This window comes from Paroedura picta, chromosome 12 (assembly GCF_049243985.1).
Source record: "Paroedura picta isolate Pp20150507F chromosome 12, Ppicta_v3.0, whole genome shotgun sequence".
NCBI lineage: Eukaryota > Metazoa > Chordata > Lepidosauria > Squamata > Gekkonidae > Paroedura > Paroedura picta.
Window position 1 is genome coordinate 24165477 of NC_135380.1, and position 20891 is coordinate 24186367.

Consider the following 20891-nt stretch of genomic DNA (forward strand, 5'->3'; position numbering starts at 1 on the left):
CCCAGGCTGCCTCTGAATGGCAAGCTGCCCTTCCCATACTCTTCCTGAAGGTACAGTGGTCTTTGTGTCTTCTGACCATGGGCAGAATGGCACAGGCTCTCCCAGGTATCTTTATCCTGTCTAATCCGCTAAGTGAGTTTTCATCTCAACATCCATCACAGCGAGGACTCCCTTGTGTTTAGCATCTGGGCCGGGTAGAGTATGATGCTGAACTGCCAGGCAGTGCATGTCTCTTTTTCCTCTCCTGGCCTTGCTCCCAAGCCTTGGGACATGAGAGATTCATTGCCAGAGGACCCAGGGGTGGTCTTAAGCGGCTTTTCAAAGGGGTTAAACACTTTCAGAGCTGGGACTGAACAGAACTTGCACATTCAGAGGCAGGCGAGGAGACCTCTGAATGCCAAAGACAGCCAACACACAAAGCAATCCCACTCATCCTCTGTTTGCAACTTACCCCCAAGCATCAGGCCAACCTCTCTTGAAAATACTGGATGTTAGAGAGGCCAGTATCACACAAAGGGTTAAACTGTATCCCTAATGAAGAGGCCTCTTCCAGGTGTGCCTGCGCTGGCCCTTAACACTATATAAAGAGCCATGGAGGCCTCCATTTGTTTCAGGCTGTAGGTGACATTGTCTGTAATTTTCACTTCCATTAATAGCCAGGAGAAGAACTGTTTTGTTTTCTTTTGGAGGTGGCCTCTTGAGAGCTGTTGTTTTGGCCATGGGTGTGCTCTTCGGCTATTGGCCTGTATTTTGGCGGGTTTTCTGGCTTTGGCCAGGTAAAGGATTCTTCTCTCTGGTCCTGTTGTGAGGGTGTCTGTAGGTGATGTTTTCTATCCACAGGAAGGAGTTAGCTGCTCTCGAGGATGGCCCTAATGTGTGGCACTTTTTGGGTACCATTAAAATATGGTAGACTTGGGGGGGGGGGCTTTGAAACATGAAAGGGCTCTGTTTGGATTTCAGCCTGGCAGAGGATGCTTCCTTGGCTATGGTTGGGGAATTTGTGAAGGATGGGGTTTGGGGAAGGCAGAGCAGGACCAAAGTGGGACTTCTGTGGGGTATAAAGCCATAGAGTTCATCCTCCAAACCAGCTACTTTCTCTAGGCAGCTCATTTCTATGGTCTGGGGATCAATTATAACTTTGGGAGGTCTCCATGCTTGATCTGGAAACTGGCAGTCCCGTCCCTTGATAGTCTCTGCCTTATTTTATCCTGCCGGGGCTGTTTTGAAGTGTCGAGAGCAAGCTGCCATTTAGAGGTTTTCCTGGAGTCTGCTGTGGCCTCCATGAGCTGGAGTGCTTGCCTGTCTCCCCTGAACAGGATGTTTGGCAGGGCCCCCTCATGCTTTCCCACTTGCCCCCTGACCCTGTTTTCCTACATAGGGCGCTTGGGTAATCATGGAAATGATGCACTTTGATTATTTCTTTAAAGTGAAAGAAATCATTTTTGGCATTACTAACATTTCCTTGTCTAGTGGGGTGAAATGGTGCGAGCGTATTCACTTTTTGGTGAAATCTCATATTTGATCTAAAGGAAATTAGCATTGCTGGTGCCCAAAAGAAATAGATTTTTCTTGTATAATATTTCTTCTCTCCCCCCTTGTTTCTGTTGCAGCGATGAATGTGCCTTAGAGCTGGGAGGAAAGCACTATAATTTAAAAACCTGTATTTTGGGGGTGGGGGGGTGGGGGGTGGGGGGAAGTTTAGAGTCAATAGCGGCTTGAAGTGAAAGTCTCATTCTGCCTCCTAATGTCGCTTCACATTGTCCCCTCCTCCAACTTGATGACACCAAAAGTCCTGCTGTATTTTCTATGGAAGCACCTCATTGCAGGGATGGCTTCTTGTGACGCAGTGCAAAAATAGATCTAGCTTGTTGGTTAGCTTCACTTGGACCCTACCTTTTTCCCCAATGGGGGACCAAGGTGGATTACACCCTTCTCCTCTCCTCTATTTTATCCTCACAACAGCCCGTCGAGGTAGGCTAGGCTGAGAGTGACCTAAGAACTAGAATCCCTTCTTCAAATTATGGCAGTTGTTAGGATTCATGAACTTAAGAGTGACTATGGGCAGAAAAAAAGAAGGTTGAGTATGGTGTGAACCTCTAATGGCTGGTATCTCCTTGGCTTAGACTGCACAAGGCATGAGAGTGCAGCTGTGTGAATTGGGGTGGTGTATTGGCTAAAGCTTGGGAGACCCTGGTTCAGATCTGCACAAAGCTCACTAAATGATCTTGGTCACACCTTCATTTTTGCTTGCCTCATAGAGCAGGGGTGGTCAAACTGTGGCTCTCCAGGTGTCCGTGGATTACAATTACCATGAGCCCTGCCAGCGCCATGCTCATGGTAATTGTAGTCCACAGACATTTGGAGAGTCACCATTTGGAGACCCCCATCATAGAGTGACTGTGAGAGTAAAATGCAGAGGAGGTTTCCATACCTGCCTGAGCTCCTTGACGGTGGATGGATCTATCCCTTGAGATAGCCATGGACCTGTGGGAGTTTGTGGTTGGGCTGAAGCTTCCACCCCTCAATTGCTTTTCTCAGCCCTGCTTGTGGATGGCCATGAAGATGTGTTCCAAGAGGACAATGATTTGCCCGAGGCCAGCGGTTCCCAAGACGACATCCTTGACATTAACCAAGGTACGTATTTGCCACCAGACATAGCAAAAAGGCTTGAATCTGTGTCAAGTATATGTATGGAGATTTTGCAGTGATTTTAAGTGACTCTGTGAAATAGTAACAGCTGCATAGCTGAATCTAGTTCTGCTCCACTGCCCACTGGAAGAGTCATGAAGGTCACTAAACCTTCAGCCAGCCCTGGCAACCTTAGCCGACAACTGGCTTCTGGCTTCTCACCAGGGTTTGGAGAAGTCTGCTCACATCGTCAAGATCCTGTCGAAATCTTAGGGCTTCAACACTGAGGTCAAGGCTGCATTCAGGATTTCAGCAAAAAAGCTGGAAATCTGGGAAGTAAGATGGGGTCTCTCCCTTCCTTTTGTAATCTGAACCCCCCAACATCGCCTGGGGTCATCTATTCTGACACTACGGCTGCGAGCAGAAGAGTTGAGGGTCTGCAGGGGAGAGTTGGGCATTGACTGTCACTGCCACCAAATTGTCTTGATTGTATTAACTGTGCTGGGTTTTAAAGTTTTTAAATATTTTTAATGTAAACTGCCATGAGCCGACTGGGCCGAGAGTGGTGGTCTATAATTTTATAAATATAATTTTTAAAATAAATAAAGTTCTCACCCCCAATTATTTAGTGCGTGCCATGTGGCAAGGATTGTCTGACCTGCAAACAAGGGATGTTCAGAGGTGACTTGCCATTGTCTGCCTCTGTGTCATGACCCCAAATCCTAGAAGGTCTCCCATCTAAATACTAGCCAGGGTCAGCCCTGTTTAGCTTCTGCGATCTGATAAAATCGGGCTTGCCTGAGCTAATCGAGATCTATGAAGAGGAGCCCCAGTGACATGAGCATGTGGCATCTGACTCTATGAACTTACATTGTGGTGAGCATCAAATGAGGACTCCCATTTTTCTCTCTCCAGCACTGATCCCTCTGGAGGCCCCAGAAAGCAGCTTCCTGATTGAAGGGGACATTATCAAGGCAGTGAGTAATAACGGAGTCATCTTGCAGAGGGGTGTTTCTTGTGGCCTGCTGACGTTATTTGGTACCCTAAAGTGGATCTTGATGCTGCTGCGCATGAAGGGGGTGGGCGAGAGCTTTGCTGACCTCAGTCTCTTGTCACCACATTTCATACACCTGATTGCCGGAAAGGGAAGGTGGGGGACTGAGTCATCTTGGTTAGCATCCTCATGGCCTGAGTTGTGGGGTTTTCCCTGTCTCTACTGGGGGAAACCACTACACTGGATTTCTTATACTCCAGAAACATTCTTGCAGGAATCCCTTGAATGTTGTACATAGGAGAACTCAGTGACTGACGTCTGTTCTTGCTCCTCTAGACTCCGTTCCGGCTATTTTCATCAGCCAACCCAAGATGGCCAAAGAAGGGTGGGATTGTCCAAATTCCTTATGTTATCTCTCACAAGTATGGTGAGGAATAGTCTCTTGAAAGTTCTTCTTAAGAATGGGGGGCAGTGAGGGGAGTTGGAACAAATACTAAGTGGGTTTCTGCTTCTGCTTTCTGGGTTGAATTGGACTCTAAAAGGAAAGGGGAGAAAGAATCTCCAATTCCTGAGTACTGGAGAAAGAATCTCCAATTCCTGAGCATCCGGAGCAGGGGTGGCCAAACTGTGGCTCTCCAGATGCCCATGGACTACAATTCCCATTTTGGCAGGGATTCATGGGAATTGTAGTCCATGGACATCTGGAGAGGCACAGATGGACTACCCCTGATCCAGAGTATGTGGGGAATGTTGTTGGCCTTATGTGGCCAACAAGTTTCACCTTATGTAAATAAATGAAAGCATCCCCAAATGCAAACGCTCAACCTAGGCCTATTCTGCACACAATAGATAATGCACTTTCAATGCACTTTAGAAGTAGATTTTCCTGTTCTGCACAGGAAAATCCAGCTGCCAAAGCACTCATTGAAAGGGGCATTATTCTATGTGTATGGAATGGGCCCTACAGAAGTACCTTACATAAACAAGGCTTAAGCCATCTGCCATGTCTCTCGCTTTAGGCATTGGTGATGCCATTTAGAAACTGGAGTGCGTAGCTGCTTGCAGTTGGGTATGGGCAGCATAACAGCTTCCCAAAAGTTTCAGTCCTGTGTCCATTTACCAGGCTGGAAGCCCTACTGAACACTTGTGAGGGTTTACTTCAAAATAAGCATGCATAGGATTCTAATGTAAGTTGGGTAAATTCTGCACAGGATCAGTGCTTCAGTGCAACAGGGTAACAAGAACAGAACAGAGATTCTGTTTCTTTAAAGGGGGAGTCAGCTTCTAGCTCTGTAAACTAGAGGACTTGGCAAACAAGTGTAGCCGTTAAGAATGAGCTCTTTGCTCCATGTGAGTCTCTCTCCTACCAGCTCTGGGATCAGCCCTGACATCTGGTCGCAAATCTATTTCTGTTGTACAATGACAAGTTTGTATTACGCTGGCAGCCTGTCATTAGAATGTGGCATTAATTCCCTAGATCTTACAGTGGAGGGTCACAGAGATGTACTCCCCATGGATGTAGTGATTTATTTAAAGATAGTGCTACAGGCCTACGTGAAATGTGTTAGATCTGGTGGATAAAGGAGGAAACAAGTAGCAAATCCAGAGTACCGATCATCTTCTGGCGAAATGAATACAGCCCTGACTGCAGCTGCATCGCTGCTACTCTTGTCCCGGTTACCTCTTCAGATAAACCCAGTATAAAGATAATCCAGGAAGCCTTTGAAGACTTTGCCAAGTTCACCTGTGTCAAGTTCATCCCATATTCCTACCAGAGGGACTTCATCTCCATTGTTCCTCTCTCCGGGTTAGTAAGTGACTTGGGAGAGAATGAGGCTCCCTTTGAAGGTATAGTGGGGAGAAGGAGGGCCTGCAGGGAGGGCCACGGGGTATTTTGATAGATTCAACCCCTATAGTGGCTGGGAGCATTCTTCTGCCCCTCCCCTCCACCCTCTTGTCCATGCACCCTCTTCTGCCCCTCCCCTCCACCCTCTTGTCCATGCACCCTCTTCTGTCCCCCCCCTCCACCCTCTTGTCCATGCAGGACTCTTCTGCCTCTCCCCTCCACCCTCTTGTCCGTGCACCCTCTTCTGCCTCTCCCCTCCACCCTCTTGTCCATGCACCCTCTTCTGTCCCCCCCCCTCCACCCTCTTGTCCATGCAGGACTCTTCTGCCGCTCCCCTCCACCCTCTTGTCCGTGCACCCTCTTCTGCCTCTCCCCTCCACCCTCTTGTCCATGCACCCTCTTCTGTCCCTCCCCTCCACCCTCTTGTCCATGCACCCTCTTCTGCCTCTCCCCTTCACCCTCTTGTCCATGCACCCTCTTCTGCCCGTCCCCTCCACCCTCTTGTCCGTGCAGGCCTCTTCCTGCAGAGTTGTGCTCCTGGCTAGGGGGCTTTGTCAGGCAGAGGGGCTCTGCAACATTGGAGCCCAAGCGGATTGTGCTGGATATTTTGTGTAAAAGTAGTAGCAGAGTTAATATATAAATGATGAGACCAGGCAAGGCAGTGTGATAGAATAAAAAGCATATTTTACTAGACTACCAGGGTAGGGGAACTTGGAAATAAATCAAGAGAATGTATAGCTCTCTATACTTCATGGTGGAGCTCTTATATGGCTCAACTCCAATAGGGATCTCTCTCCTGCCTAAAGCAGTTCTCTTCTTCTGGAACAAAGGGTGGAAAAAGAAAACCTTCTCTTCCATTATTAATTGCAGACACGAGAAGTGAGCATGTAAGCAATGGCCAGTAAACATTTGGCATCCCAATAAACAAGCCACAGGTCCCACTAATGCCTGTTCCCACTGGCAACCAGTGTTAATAAAGTTTAACCCTTTTTCTGACAGAGGTTGACTCTTGGTAAGCATACATAGTCTAACACAGGGGTAGTCAACCTGTGGTCCTCCAGCTGTCCATGGACTGCAATTCCCATGAGCCCCTGCCAGCAAACGCTGGCAGGGGCTCATGGGAATTGTACTCCATGGACATCTGGATGACAACAGGTTGACTGCCCCTGGTCTAACAGATTGCACCCCACCCCTTTCATCTGCAAATGCCAAAGGCTCTCAATTGCCACTTGGCAGCTAAGGACCCCTCAATGGTGGCTGAAAATTAAGAGCTGGCTTGCAGCCTTGCATTCTCTTTACTTCTCCATGGAACCAACTGAGATATTAATGGAAAGGGAAACAGATTAAATGAAGGTTCCCTACACTTTGGCCAGAGGGCTGGATGGATCACTTCATAGCATTGTCACTTCTGCCTTTTCCCATCTCTCCCTTAGCCTCTCTGTGCCTCTCTCCCCAGCTGCTTCTCCAGCGTTGGCCGTGTTGGTGGGATGCAGGTGGTGTCGCTGGCTCCTGCTTGCCTCAAGAGGGGGAAAGGAGTGGCTCTGCATGAGTTCATGCACGTCTTGGGCTTCTGGCACGAGCACTGCAGAGCAGACAGAGACAAATATATCCACGTCTCCTGGAATGAAATCTTGACAGGCAAGTTCTGCTTCAGTTCTTCCTCTGTCCAAGGGACACGGTTGCATTGGAATAAGGCTGAGAAGTTGGGTGCAGAAGTTGAGCTTGTCTGTCTCCTGTGAAACAGCATGGTGGAGATGTGGATACCATGGTCTAGAATAGGCTGCCTAAGGAGGTGGTGAACTCCCCCTCACTGGCAGTCTTCAAGCAAAGGTTGGATACACACTTTTCTTGGATGCTTTAGGATGCTTAGGGCTGATCCTGCATTGAGCAGGGGGTTGGACTAGATGGCCTGTATGGCCCCTTCCAACTCTATGATTCTATGCTTCTATGCTTCTATGATTCTATGTTATCAGATTTGGTAAGATGTCTGTTTGAAACAATTCCACCTCGGGACATATTTAAATGTACATGGTTCTATACCATCTTAATTGGCTTCTAATACAGTACTGGAAATTATAATTCAAGGATACAGAGAACAATCTGCCCTTCAAAACTATATTCCCTAGGGGAGAAAAGACCAAAACTGTTTGAGATTGTGGAAATGTCTTGGTGCTCCGTTTTCAATACTGTAAAGCACAATATGGGAGAAATGCTGTTTGTGTTGCATCCAGCTGTAGTTTGTGCATACACTTGCATGGTCTGTAGATCCCTCTGCTTATACAGCCTTAAAGGCATCTGCCTCCCCTCTCTCCTTGGTACCCATAACTCTACAAGTTGGTTGTAGGGGAACAACACCCCAGATGCCTCCTGGTTGAGGCAAAAGGCTGTTTGAGTGCTCTCTCCTCAGATTGGAGACCAGATGGAACTCCATTAATGATTGCCAGGTCAGGGCCATGAGGGTTACATCACCGTGCATAATTTCCTTGTCTTCCAGGCTTTGAAATAAACTTCATGAAGTCTTGGAATACCAACATGCTAGTAGATTATGACTACTCATCGGTCATGCATTATGGCAGGTAAGCAAGCCTACAGAAGGCCAGAGCAGCAAAGGGGTTAGGGTGCTGGGCTGGGATCTTGGAGAATGAGCTTCAAGACCTCATACAGATGATTTTAGCCCAGTTCCCAACTGGCTGCTTGCCTAACTTACCACACAAGGTTGTAAGGATAAAATGTGGACAGTAGATAAAAAAATGTATCTAATACATTTGATCCCATCCTTGGATGGGATGGGATCAAATGTATTAGATAACCCTCCCCTGGACACTATAAAACTTTACCTTAAAAAAATTATTTTTAGGTCAGGAGTTGTGAAAAGTTTCCATCCCTTCAGCTACTAAAAACTGTTTCCATATTGTTAAAGAGACATTCCATGTTTAGGGAGAGATTGTCCTTGCAAGGGCAGAGTTATTCTGTTTCAAACCTTAGCACCGGACTATGCTCTTCCCATTCATCTGAAAAGGTCTCCACCTTAAAACATCCATGCACATCCTTCAAACCATGGAAAATGCATGCAACTCAATCTGCCCTTCAAAGTTACCTGAGCTCTCTTGAGGTGACTAGAGGGGAGCTGCTGGTAATCAGGACCTATGCAGGATAATGTAACTATGGGAGAGTCATGCTGGAGAATATGTCCAGAATAGTTACTACTCACAGACACCCTGTTCCATACACCTCCTCAGGAATGCCTTCAGCATGACTGGCCTGCCTACCATTACACCACTCTCCAATTCTCATGTCTTCCTCGGGCAGCGGTGGAACTTGAGCAGTTCAGATATTGCCAGAGTCAACAAGCTCTACAAGTGTTCTCAGATGGCCCTGCAGCCAGGTAAGGCAGGGGGGATGTCCTGGAGGGGAGTACAGGTTGCCGTCTCTGGAGACAAGTAAGAAGCAATAGGTTCAAGGACAGCATCTTATATCCTGACTTGATGGGTTAAAAATTTTAGTAGATTAAAACAGTTAGCAATCTTGGTTTTGGGGAGTTATGGTTAAGCCACAAAGGATACCCAGGTATGGTGATGGATGCTCTAACCCAGGGGTAGTCAACCTGTGGTCCTCCAGATGTTCATGGACTACAATTCCCATGAGCCCCTGCCAGCAAACGCTGGCAGGGGCTCATGGGAATTGTAGTCCATGAACATCTGGAGGACCACAGGTTGACTACCCCTGCTCTAACTCACTGTGTTCCTGTTCAGAAGCTTCAACGGAGAGAACTCTGCAGGAGAAAATAAAGGACTTCATTCCACTTGAAGCAGAGCCCTGTTCAGCTGCGAGCCAAATCAAAGTCTCCGCTCACCCAAGTCCTGTATCCATCGTTGAGGCCAAAGAAATGGCCCAACCTGCTAGAGAGACTCTTCAGAAGCCAGAAAAACAAACCAAAGTGAGCATTAAGCGGCTGTTGAATAAGCCTACTGGGAAAGGCTCTGATACTACGGGAACCTCACCCACAAAAATTCCATGGGCAGCAACACTGACCCAAGGGAGGCATAACCAAACCCTACCACCTCCAGGGGCTGCCAGCAAAATGGAGTTCCTAACTGTGGCTCAGGAAGTGCCATCTGAAACCCAGCCCACAGGAACAGAAGTCCAGGTAGCTCAGAAGAGCACTCTGTGGCAAGCTCTGGAGAAACCAACCAGTAGTGCAAAGGAGCTAAAAACCGAACCTTCAGACTTTGAAGGAGCCTATTCACCAAGCCAGCAAAAGGCCGCTGACATCATGACAAGAACTGCTCCCCAAGTGAAACAGGCTACTTCCTTTGGGCCCAGAAGTGCAGCTTCGCTTCTAAATGATACTGTCTGGAGAACTTCTACAAGGCTTAGTGAAAAAGCTCCATTCTGGCCTCTTTCTAGCACAAGAGCCACACATACAGAGATTGTGACAGGAGCCTCCACCCCTACAGAGACAAGAAATCTACTGGTAATGGGGAGCAGCGAATCCAAAGATGTAAGTGGCCCTCTGCACTCAACTGAAGGATACTTATTTACTCTGATGATGGAGAAACAAACAGAGGGGTTCACCCAGCAATCAGTTGGCAGCTCTGGACATGACCATGGCCATTTCATGTATGTGCCCCTGAGGGAGGGTGTTCAGACTAAAGAAACAAGCTCCTTGCAGGCAACAACCTCTCCTGCTGCTTCACACACTACTAGAGTGGAAGCAACCATAAGCAGTGAAGCAGGGAGCCAAGCGTCCTTGGCCATCAGCATTCTCAATGGAACGGCAGAAGAGGACGTTGGAAGCTCCTACAGAACAAAGGGGAGTAGACCAGTGTATATCCTGCACTCCAGCACCAGAAGAAGTTCTCCAGCAAGCGATTTAGAACAAATGCCTAGTACTGCGGAAGCTGTAGCCCTCGGAAGTTCAGAAGTTCAAGACCATCATCTTGGTCAGGTTGCTGCTACTGCTGCAGCCACCCCCTCTTGGACCGCCATCACAAGCCATCTTGCTGCTTCAAGAAAGGAGGAGGCAATTCTCTCTCAAAATGGTCCTATGGTGTCTTCTGTGCAAGTGGAGTGGTCTTCTCTGCCACCTGATAGTCTGATAAGAAAGGGAAGCTGGGAAGAGAATGTCACACCTTCAGGGTCTTTCCTTGAGCCGGAATGGGTACAAGCTAGTGTAATGCCAATGAAATCTGGCCAAGCACCAACCAGAATTAATTCCACTTCCTTTACAGAACCAGCTTCACCAGCAAAGGAAACCAACCAGACCATGCTCCCTACAGAGAGAACCCCCCTAGGGGCTTCTTGGTCTCAAAATCCTGGACTGCGAGAACAAAGAGAAAATTCAATATTGCTGCCAACTATCACTGCAGAATATAGCCTCAAAGCTCTTGCTGAAAGACTGGCTACATCTACAGGTGTGCAAGCTGAAGGGCCACAAACAAAACGAACAGCATTGGCTGCATTCATGTCGAGCATGTCTATAGAACCAAATGTCACAGTGAGCCAGGAGGAAGAAACTGAAAGCAAAATTCCAGTTGCAACAGAAGAAACAAAAGAAACCCAGGCCCATGGAAAGGAATCTATGCAGGGAGCATTGACCAGCAAGTCAGTGGAGAGCCAAATGCTATCCTACACTGAAGTTGGTTGGACAGAGACCCCACAGCCACATAATGTCTTCTCACTAGTAACTGGAGCACAAAACGGTGATACACAAGCCAGGTTAAGGAGAGCAACATCTCTAATGCAAGAAATGGTTGCTTCTACATCTGGAGCAAAATCTTCTGACTTGAAACTTCAAACTAAGGGATTGTCATTCCTAGAGAGAGCGTTCAAACTGGGGTCCAGTAGCCAACCTAGTCCAGGAACAGAAGTCAAAGAACATATCTCCACTTTGGAAGGGATGCTTCTGCCCATGCATGAATCCAGAACTGCCTTCCCCTGGATGAGTGGGTCCAGAAACCAGACCGAAAGTACTGGATTTGGAAATTCTGTGGAAGTCCCTAAAGATACAACTTCATCTGCAGTGAGTAAGCAGGAGTATACAATGCCATATGAGAGGAATATTTCAGGGATCACATTAATGAGGGAAGGCGTTTCCAGGATTGGTGTTTCCAATATTAGTTCTTCCAGCTTTTCTGCCTCTTTGGTTCTTGGTAACCAAACTTTGAAGTACACAGAAGAACAAACAAAGTCTCCTGTACTGAGGAATACGCAATCTACAGGGAGTTCTGAGAGCTTATCTCCACAATACCCAAGTAAATTTTCTTCTAAGCCTAGAGAAACAAGCCCCTTTACAGAAGAGGAGCCTATTAATCTAGCAAATGCCACCAAAGAGATGCTTCTTGGGATGAAATGGGCCACAGCTGATTCTGAGAAAGATTTATCCCAAAGGGCCACCATTCCCCCTTTCCTTGACACACAGTCAACATCAATGTCTCATGCTACCATTAGAGGGACAACTCTGCCCTTGACCACTGGCTTGCTGAAGTCTCCCAAGTTTGTAAGCTACAGAGGCGGACCTGCTGCTATCGGCCCTATAAAGGAAACTTTCCCATCTATGGTAGGTCTTACATCTGCATCCGTGGTATATTCAGCCGGTGCTGTTCCTATACCCTCTTTGGAAATCCAAGCAAGTATACCCATTGAGGCAGGAGACCTCCCAAGCAGAGCTACCAAGAAAAATGGGGAAGCTGGCTTGGGGACTTACGCTGGCACTGAAATCTACAGGATGACTTCTGCTAGAGCTTCCACCCTGGGGCTTCATGGAAGACACACTATAAGCACTGCTGAGTCAAAAGAGATAGGAATCCCACAACACACACTAGAACATGAAACGATCTGGCCAACATTTAAAACTATGGAAGGGACACAAACAAAGCTCTTCCTGGAGAAAGGGAAGGGTGGAGTATCTAAATTAGGTAAAATGGCTACAGCAATGAATTTAGCCTTGGAATCAGAGACAACTGCACAAAATGGTGGTGGTATTATAGCAACTACCACTAAAGCTGCTAAACTTGTTTCTCAGTCTGGTTACGCACCCTCCATTCCTTCCTTCATGGAAGAACCCATAATTATCCATGGGAAGAAAGAGGCAATGAACATCTCAGTTGGTCCTACTAGAAAACTGGTCTTGGAGATGATGGGAAGCCCTATCCCAGGGGATGGAAGAGCAACAGAAATGGCACTTTCTCTTCCTGGCAACCAGAACAATTTGGACAGCAAGAAGACCAAGACAACTCTTCATTTGGAGATAAGTTCCGAAGGTATGTATCTGACAGACATGGAGTCCACTGAAGGAGTTACTGCTACCACAGGAGTCTCACTGGTGGATCCCCAAACTCTCAGCCCAAATGAAGTCAGAATTCAGTTGAAGTATCATAAGTCACATGTAAGTCAAGGACTCAAAAGTGAAAATGGGAACAATGGGCTACTTCCAGTCAAAGGGAGTCCTTCAGTGGTGGGCAACAGGGAGCTGCTTGGTCCTTCTGCAGAAACCCACACTGCATTGAGACAGGAAGAAATAATCCAAAAGAAGAAAATAGCACTGGAGCACAAAAAACACTCTTCTGTAGACCACTCAACTTCTGTCCATCAGCATGGTTAGAGGTCTTTGCTACATAGGAAATAACTGAGCAGTGGTGGCTTCATTTCCCCATGACAGTGACCCTGAAGATGAATCACCAGCCTGAAATATTTGGGCATCTGAATCCTAGGGACTTGGAGGCAAAATCAGAAAGAAGTATTCCCAAAGGGACATGTGCTCCTAATGGATCAATGACTTCCTTATCTGAAGACAGCCTTGTTCAAATACACAAAATAAACTTCCCCTTCATCATATGCTGACTTGCTCGAATGCTTCTACTACATTTGGGGGGGCAGAAGTGACATAACACATTTCAAAATAAAAGCGAGCTTCTAGAATGGCAAAAGTGCTCTGGAAGGGGGGGATGGATGGGTATAGGGGGCTTACTGTTGATGTCTCTATATTGGAAAGCTGTACTGGGTTTTATGCCATGGGGTCGTGGCTAACCCCCCCCCCCCAAGAACTGTGGGAGCTGTAGACTTCAGTTCTGTGTTTGAAGGCCACAATTCTTGAGATTTGGGGGCCTGAAGAAAAAGCTGTTAAACTGTACTTAAGACTTTAGTGGGGGTAAAAGATTACTCTGATATCCAGGTCGTTGCTGAACTGCATAGTGGTAGGAAGAACTGCAGCAATCCTTCTTGTGCTACCCCTTAATTCAGTGCATCCGAATACAGACTCCTGTTGCTGAAATTGCTGTTAGGAGCAGAACTTCAGTAATGGTTTCTGTTAATCATTCAGGTGGGTAGCCGTGTTGGTCTGAAGTAGCACAACAAAAATAGAGTCCCATAGCATCTTTAAGACCAACAAAGATTTATTCAAGGCGTGAGCTTTCGAGTGCAAGCACTCGAAAGCTCCCGCCTTGAATAAATCTTTGTTGGTCTTAAAGATGCTATGGGACTCTATTTTTGTTGGTTTCTGTTAATGTTGATCTGGAACAACTTGGAGCTCCTGGTACTATCCTCAGCTGACCATCCTCACTTCTGCCTCCTGGTCCCACACTGCTTGGCTGGCTTCCACTTCCCATGTGAAACTTTCAAGCCGGGTTTTCTTCCTGGATCTCCTCACTTGCCTGCCCCCCCCCAGAAGTGAGCCTTTCCTTAACACTCCTCACCCCACCCCAATCTATATAAGATACTTAGAGGCCTCTTTTTAGGAGACAGGGATGCCTTATTGGACCTTTTTGGTGGGACCGATGGCTAGAAGAAGAAGAGTTCCTCCCAGAACGAAAAGAAAGGATTTCTAGGCTCTGCCTCAAAGGTGTCATTGGAATAAGGTTTGAGGGTGGGCGGAAGAGGAGAAAATTGCCTAAGAGGCAGGCGGGATAATTAGCCACTCAGGGCTGTCAGCGCCACGTTGAAGAAAGGCACTGGAGTCTGTTATCCCCATCAAACGTGTGGAGTGGCTCCTGGGGGGGAAATGCCAATTGGGAAGGTTCTTGAGTGGCAGCTTTCAGTTGCGAAGAAGGAGGATGTGCAGCAGTAGATTGACAGCTGCTGGCTGCAGATTGGCGATCTGACAGTGGGCAGTACGGAGCCCACCAGTGCCTTGACACCCCAGCTCTTAATGGGCCTTGAATAGAAGGAGACGCTTCTACCCTCAGGGGCAATTGCAGGCTGGCCCTGCTGTTCTATCTGGCTGCCTTCCAGCAGCAGAAGGGAAGCGCACTGTAGCCAGATCTTCTGTCAGTGGTAAGAGTTCCAGCAATTTTGCAGCTCTTGTGAATTAACGACATCTGTGCTGCTTTTAGGCTCCAGCCATTATTAGTGATCATTTTGGATGTTGGAATAAAGCCCAGAGACGGAGCTGGAGCTGAAAACGAGTCTGGTGAGTTCTGACAGATGAGATCAAAACGATACATCTGGTTGGGTCCCTCCTGGCCGGTGGCAGGCTTGGGCAGCCTCAGTGTGCCTCGGAGTTGTGCAGAGAAGAGAGAGGGGAGTTAACTCCTTAACCACCACCTGGGTGTAAATTGCATGGAGTTTTTATTCCAACCCCAGATCGATTCAGTCCCTGCCCTCTACACAGAATGCGATTTCCGTTTGGATTTGGGGCAATTTAAAATTTCCTTCTGCAACAAGAAGGATTGATCCGGAGTGACCCTACCTTTATTGTGCAATATCTTAGAGTGCTTTTAATGCTCAATATTTAAAGGCTGTTTTGAATCTGGGCTCTCCTCCGTGGTAGAGGACCCGTGATTGGCCACAGGTGGTCATGTGACAAACTTGCCTTAAAGGAGAAGCCCCTAATTTCTCTCAACTTCTGTCAGTCTTGGATTTTTTCTCTCTTCTCTGCCTTTTTCGATCCTCTCCCCCCCTCCCCAAGAAAAGAAAGAGGCTCCCTGCTTGGCCTCCCCCCCCTCCCGTTCAAGAAAAGAACGAAATAGGCTTGGCTCCCCCCCCCCTTCTGAACTACCCTAACCACGTGCAGAACCACATCCTGTTTCAATGGGGGGGGGGGGAGGAAGAGGAAGACCCGAGTTCAAAGCGATCTGAATTCAACAGGATTGACAATGGAATAAACAAAGTAAGTGCAGACTCTGCCCTGGTCTATCGCTGTCCCCCTGATGGACTGGAAAGGCATAGTGAGGAAAGTCTTGTACCCCTGGGGCTTGGCTCAGTTCTATCTAGTAGCAGCATGGAGTGCTAACCAGGGCCAATGCCCTGGGCCAATGCCCTGTGTCAATGCATTTAAAGGGTGAAAGATGCTAGTCTTAAAAAAAGCACCAGGGTTTGATTTGCAAAGGTGAAGGGTTCGACCCTTCTCCATTCCTTCTGTGGCTCCACCTACTTGCATTTTATGCGCAGACAACGGCATGCTCTTTGTGCTTTCTAACCGATTATCCGGTTTTGTCTTGGACTTCAGAGGCTCTTTGGAAAATATTTCTGTGCTTAACATGGTACTATTTTTGTACATGCTGTTGTCACGACACACTCAGGAGCAGGTTCAAAACAGGCAGGACTTAGTTGGATCCCATGTTGTCTGACGGTGCCTCTGGTTATGGGGTGGGGGAGGAAGCACTCCATGCTGCTAGGGAACCACAGGACTTCAAGAAGGATGAACTTCTTCCACAGATGCATATCTGCTGCATCTGTTCTTTGGAAGAAGCTCAGGTACCAAATATAGGGTTTCATCTCTCTCCTATTTATCCTTGCATAACCCCACAAGGCAGAGAAAATAACTTTTCCCTAAACTATCCTATAAGTTTGGCAGCTACAAGTAATGATTTAAATTGGGCTCATACTCCCAGGCCAGGAGGGGGGAGGGGGCTTAGCCCTATGTTTATCAGGTTGTTGGAGAGAGGAAGGGCCTGACCAGGGACACGTCCATCTGCTACAGTGCCAGAAACACTTGTCTCCCATGTGCTTCTGGGGGCAAGGAGGGGGTGTCCATCCCAGAGAGATCTGCAAATATGATGCTTCCCCTCTACTAGGTCCCATAGGGTCATTCTATGGCCAAGAATCCACACTTGACAACATTTTCCCAGAAGTTGGGAGGGGGCACCTTCTTTGATGGGCTGTAACTTGGAGCCTCCCCAAGTGGGGCATCCTTGGGAGGTCTGCCATGAGTTTGATGCCTCTGGCTCATGCAGGGCCTGTTCTATATACTCCTGAACCCACACCCGACATCTCCTAAAAAAACACTTTCCTGAGAACACTTTATTTGGGTGTCCATAACTTGGACCCCTCTCCCCGTTCAATCCACACGTAACTTGTAGGGCATGTGTGTGTGTTTGTGTGTGTGTGTGTGGGGTCATCTTGGGGAGGTTGCCATGAATTTTATGCCTCTAGCTTGCACAGGGCCCATTCTATATACTCCAGAATCTTCACCTGACACCCCCTTGGAAATCTTTTTCTTGAGGGCACCTTGTTTGGTTGTACATAACTCAGATCTCCCCAGTCCATTTTTCACCAAACATGATTGGCAGGTAGAGAATGGCCAGCTGAGGATGCTCTGCAATTTTGGAACCTCTAGAACCCTGGGGAGTTCACCCCCCATCCCAAACCAGTCTGGTAGAACAACTGGGTTTGGGTCACATCCTGAACTGATTGGGTTTTCCTGGTTTGTGCTTGTCTTATCTCTTAGATACATATCACTAAACATAATAAAGATCAAGTTGACCCACAATTCCAGCAAATCCCCAGGCTCCAACTGGAGATTGGCATCCTGCAAGCTCTCTGGGGCATAGTGCCACAGAGTTCCCCCCTTACAAGCAAGCCTTTTCATCTCCACGATCCTGGAGATGAGTTGTCATTGCAGAGTCCCCCCTCCGGAACAGCCATTTCCCCCTGGGGAGCGGATCTCTCTAGTCTCCAGTTTCAGGAGATTTCCAGGCTGCACCTACAGGTGCATTTATTCCTTTGGTCAGGCATGTTCCTTGAGGCTTGGAGGTGGGGCATCAAGACTCCAGGGGTGGCCAGGAGCTTTTGCTATGTAACCAGCCCCCAGGAAGTCCACAGTGCAGAGGTGCATCCTGGCGCCCGTTGTGTCCCTGGGTGCAAATACTTTTGCTGTCAAGCACTTCCATTGAAAATTCTGAGTAAAATTCTGAGCCGGCAGAGGGCGCTCCTTGGCTGAGTATTCCCATACAGCCACCACCCACAAAAAAGTTTCCCAAAAGCTTTATGTTAAGGGTTGTCGCAGGTGCTGATAGCACAATGCTGGGCTCTTTCAAAGGTAAATCGTATCGAGGCCACATAGAGAATGAGAAAGATATTTAATGCTTCTATTTCATGGCTTCACAAATCTCAGCTGCCTTTCCCGGGCTACTAAAACATGGGCAAAAGACTGGAGGCTGAAGAGAGAGGGGGGATGGTATGTTGCTAGTCACACAGTTTCCCTGGGGATGCCCCTCCTCTCTCTCACACACAAGTACAACCCTTATCACTAAGAAGCAATAAGAGATGTCAGAGATGTCGCCTGTCCATGTGCAGATTTCTAGGAACTCAGTTGCCAACCTCCAGGTGGCAGCTGGAGATCTCTCGCTATCACAATTGACCTCTAGGTGACAAGAGATCTATTTGCCTGGAGAAAATGGCAGCTTTGGAAGGGAAAAGCTATAATGTTATACCCCTCCACCCCCCAAATCTCCAGGTATTTCCCAGGCCAGAGCTAGCAACCCTGCTAGGGACTAGGAAAGGAACAAGACTAGCCTATCCCTTTGAAAATACAGGTGGTTGTGTAGCTTCCATGAGTAAACTAGAGCCATGCTTGTAAAATGAATCTGTAACTTTGCTACGCAGGAGGTGGCCCCACAAAAACTGCTTGTGAGAAGGTATGTGAGAAGGTATAACCTCCCCCTGTGTTCAGTTTCCCCCCATGGACTGAACCCCCAGGTCCCTTTAGCAGAGGCCTGTCTCTATTCTGACTAGCAGAAGTTCACCAGGTTTTCAGCCAAAGAAAACTTTCACAAAGGGTTCAAAATACCCTTTTAAACTACTTGGACCTTTTGCGTACAAATGACCCCAGCCTCCCCAAACAGGACCAGGGAGGTCACTGAGGTAGAGGGGAATGGGAAGAAGGCCATGTGTGTGTAGATTTCAAAGGGGGAAGATTCTACTAATGAAAGGGGGAGAATGTATTTTTGACAGGTATGGAATGGCTGGATCTGCTGTAGTTCAAATAAACATGGCTTCTCCCTTTCCCAAAATCAGCATGAGGTAGCTGGCCTAAAAGCTTGATAAGCATGCTTATGAGAAAGGACCAATGAGTTAGAGCTGAAATCAGTATTGGGATAACTCCCTATGTGGAATTTCACCTCAAAACTCAACTTTAGATCAGGTGGCATCTCTTTACTGTTTGAGCAGAAATCAAATGGCTTAAGCCTCCTTTGTCAACTCCCACATACCTGTGCATCTCACCATGGGCAACATATCAATTTTCAAATATGGGATATAATAGTATAGTATGGGGCAGGGGTGAATAATATTCCCTGTCTTGAGCTCTGCAGGGGAAAGGAGATGATAAAAATATGATAGTGAATCATCAGAGAATAACCTGGAGATTGTCTGACACATCTCTTTTATTTATTTACTTATAATACTTTTCTTGTCAAGACTCAAGGTGGATTGCAACATACAAACAAACAGTTCAGTGGCACGAAACATCCAATAAACAATGCAAAATGATTAGGATTATAGAATTATAATCCAAAAAGAGAAATAAAAAGAAAGGCGTGATATGCCGTGAAGTAGAAGCCGGACCACGAAGAAAAAAGACAAAGGAGCATTTTCAGGGAGCAAATTCTCTTCATCTCTGAACCACTTTCTGTGACTACGAAGTGAGCTAAGAATATCTGCCAAAGGAATTGGCAGAACAAACTTCACAGCAGTTCCTTAATGGAGATATTTAGACCATATCTGCATGAGGGGAGGTGCCACTTTCTGATCTGTTTAAACACCCGTAATGTGTGTGTGTGTGTTCTTCTCTAAAATCCCTGTTGCCGAAATATGGGGCAATGTGGTCTGATGAAATGGCTCTGGGAGATGAGACATACCCATCTTGCATACACTTGATGAGCCCTTCAATCTCTCCTCCATCATGTATACCAATAAAGGTTTGCTGAGTCTGACTCCCCCCCCCCCATCAGGTTTCATGTTTCTGTCACCTCCACTTATCTGTGTAAACTGTCTGGGGCAGAGACTGTCTTTAAAACACTTAGTGTCATGGACTATAGCAGGGATAGTCAAACTGTGGCCCTCCAGATGTCCATGGACTACAATTCCCATGAGCCCCTGCCAGCAAATGCTTTGGGCTTTGAATATGTATGATTTCTGCCTTCGTGCCCCATCCCAAACATTTTCTTTCTGTTTGATGAGAGAGTGTGGGTGGATGTCTGGCAGAAAATTTAGTTCTGACTAAACAGTGTTGAATTATGCTTCAGCCCGAGAAATTCTGGACGTAAAGTCGTTCTGATACTTTCAGTCATTCAGTGTGCCGGGGGAAAGAGGAGCTGCTCATATCTTTCTTCGCTCTGGAAAAATTGTGACATTAGTCACATAAACAAACATCCCTTTCCCATTATGCCTTTGATACCCATCAACTCAGGGTGAGCTTCCAGATTTCGGTTACCTGTAATCTTCACGCATTTAATTGGTCTTATCGATTCCAGTGCCTATCAGACATACCTGTGAGGTGAAATTGAGACACATTCATGGAAAATCACTGGGAGCATTCAGCAGGTACATCGTGCCAGATGCGTGTCTTTCGCCACAGTTGTAATACAAACATGGAAGGAGGACAGGGAAATTAGAAGACAGCCAGAGATGTAGCAAGTTATTTCACATAACAGAATCATAGAGTTGGAAGTAGCCATACAGGCCATCTAGTCCCACCCCCTGCTCAATAAAGGATCAGGGGTAGTCAACCTGTGGTCCTCCAGATGTTCATGGACTACAATTCCCATGAGCCCCTGCCAGCATTAGCCAGTATCCTTCTACATATAGCTGAAACCCAAAGGATGACTTCTGAGTTGGGAAAGTCCTGGAGATTTGACTGTAGAGGCTGCGCAAGAGAGTAGCTCTTTTCTCCAGGGGAACTCATCTCTGTAGTCTGGAGATGCAATTCTGGCAGATCTCCAGGCCCCATCTCTCTGCAGCTTCTAGCTCCTGACTATCCCCTCAAGATCATTATTTTCTGGTTAGAAAAGAAGAGCTGTTTTTTTTATACCCTAATCTTCACTATCTGAAAAAATTCTAGCTCCTGACTTTCCCTTCAAGATCATTCTTTTCCTCTCATTTTTCAGGCCCATCCTGTCTGGCCATTGCACACTCCTAGGTTCCCTTTTTGGTTAGAGAAGAAGAGCCGGGTTTTTTATACCCCACTAATCCCTATCCGAAGGAGTC

General features: G+C 47.1%; 1 protein-coding gene across 1 annotated transcript; it reads left to right on the forward strand.

The window, feature by feature from the left end:
* Nucleotides 1-624: 624 nt before the first annotated feature.
* On the forward strand, nt 625-13302 carry ASTL (astacin like metalloendopeptidase). Its single transcript, XM_077306270.1, has 9 exons — nt 625-776; nt 2539-2634; nt 3544-3605; nt 3959-4049; nt 5312-5429; nt 6925-7106; nt 7963-8044; nt 8708-8853; nt 9221-13302. The coding sequence occupies exons 1-9, from the start codon at nt 719-721 to the stop codon at nt 13069-13071; spliced, it is 4686 nt and encodes a 1561-aa protein (XP_077162385.1). The 5' UTR covers nt 625-718; the 3' UTR covers nt 13072-13302.
* The last annotated feature ends 7589 nt before the right edge of the window (nt 13303-20891 follow it).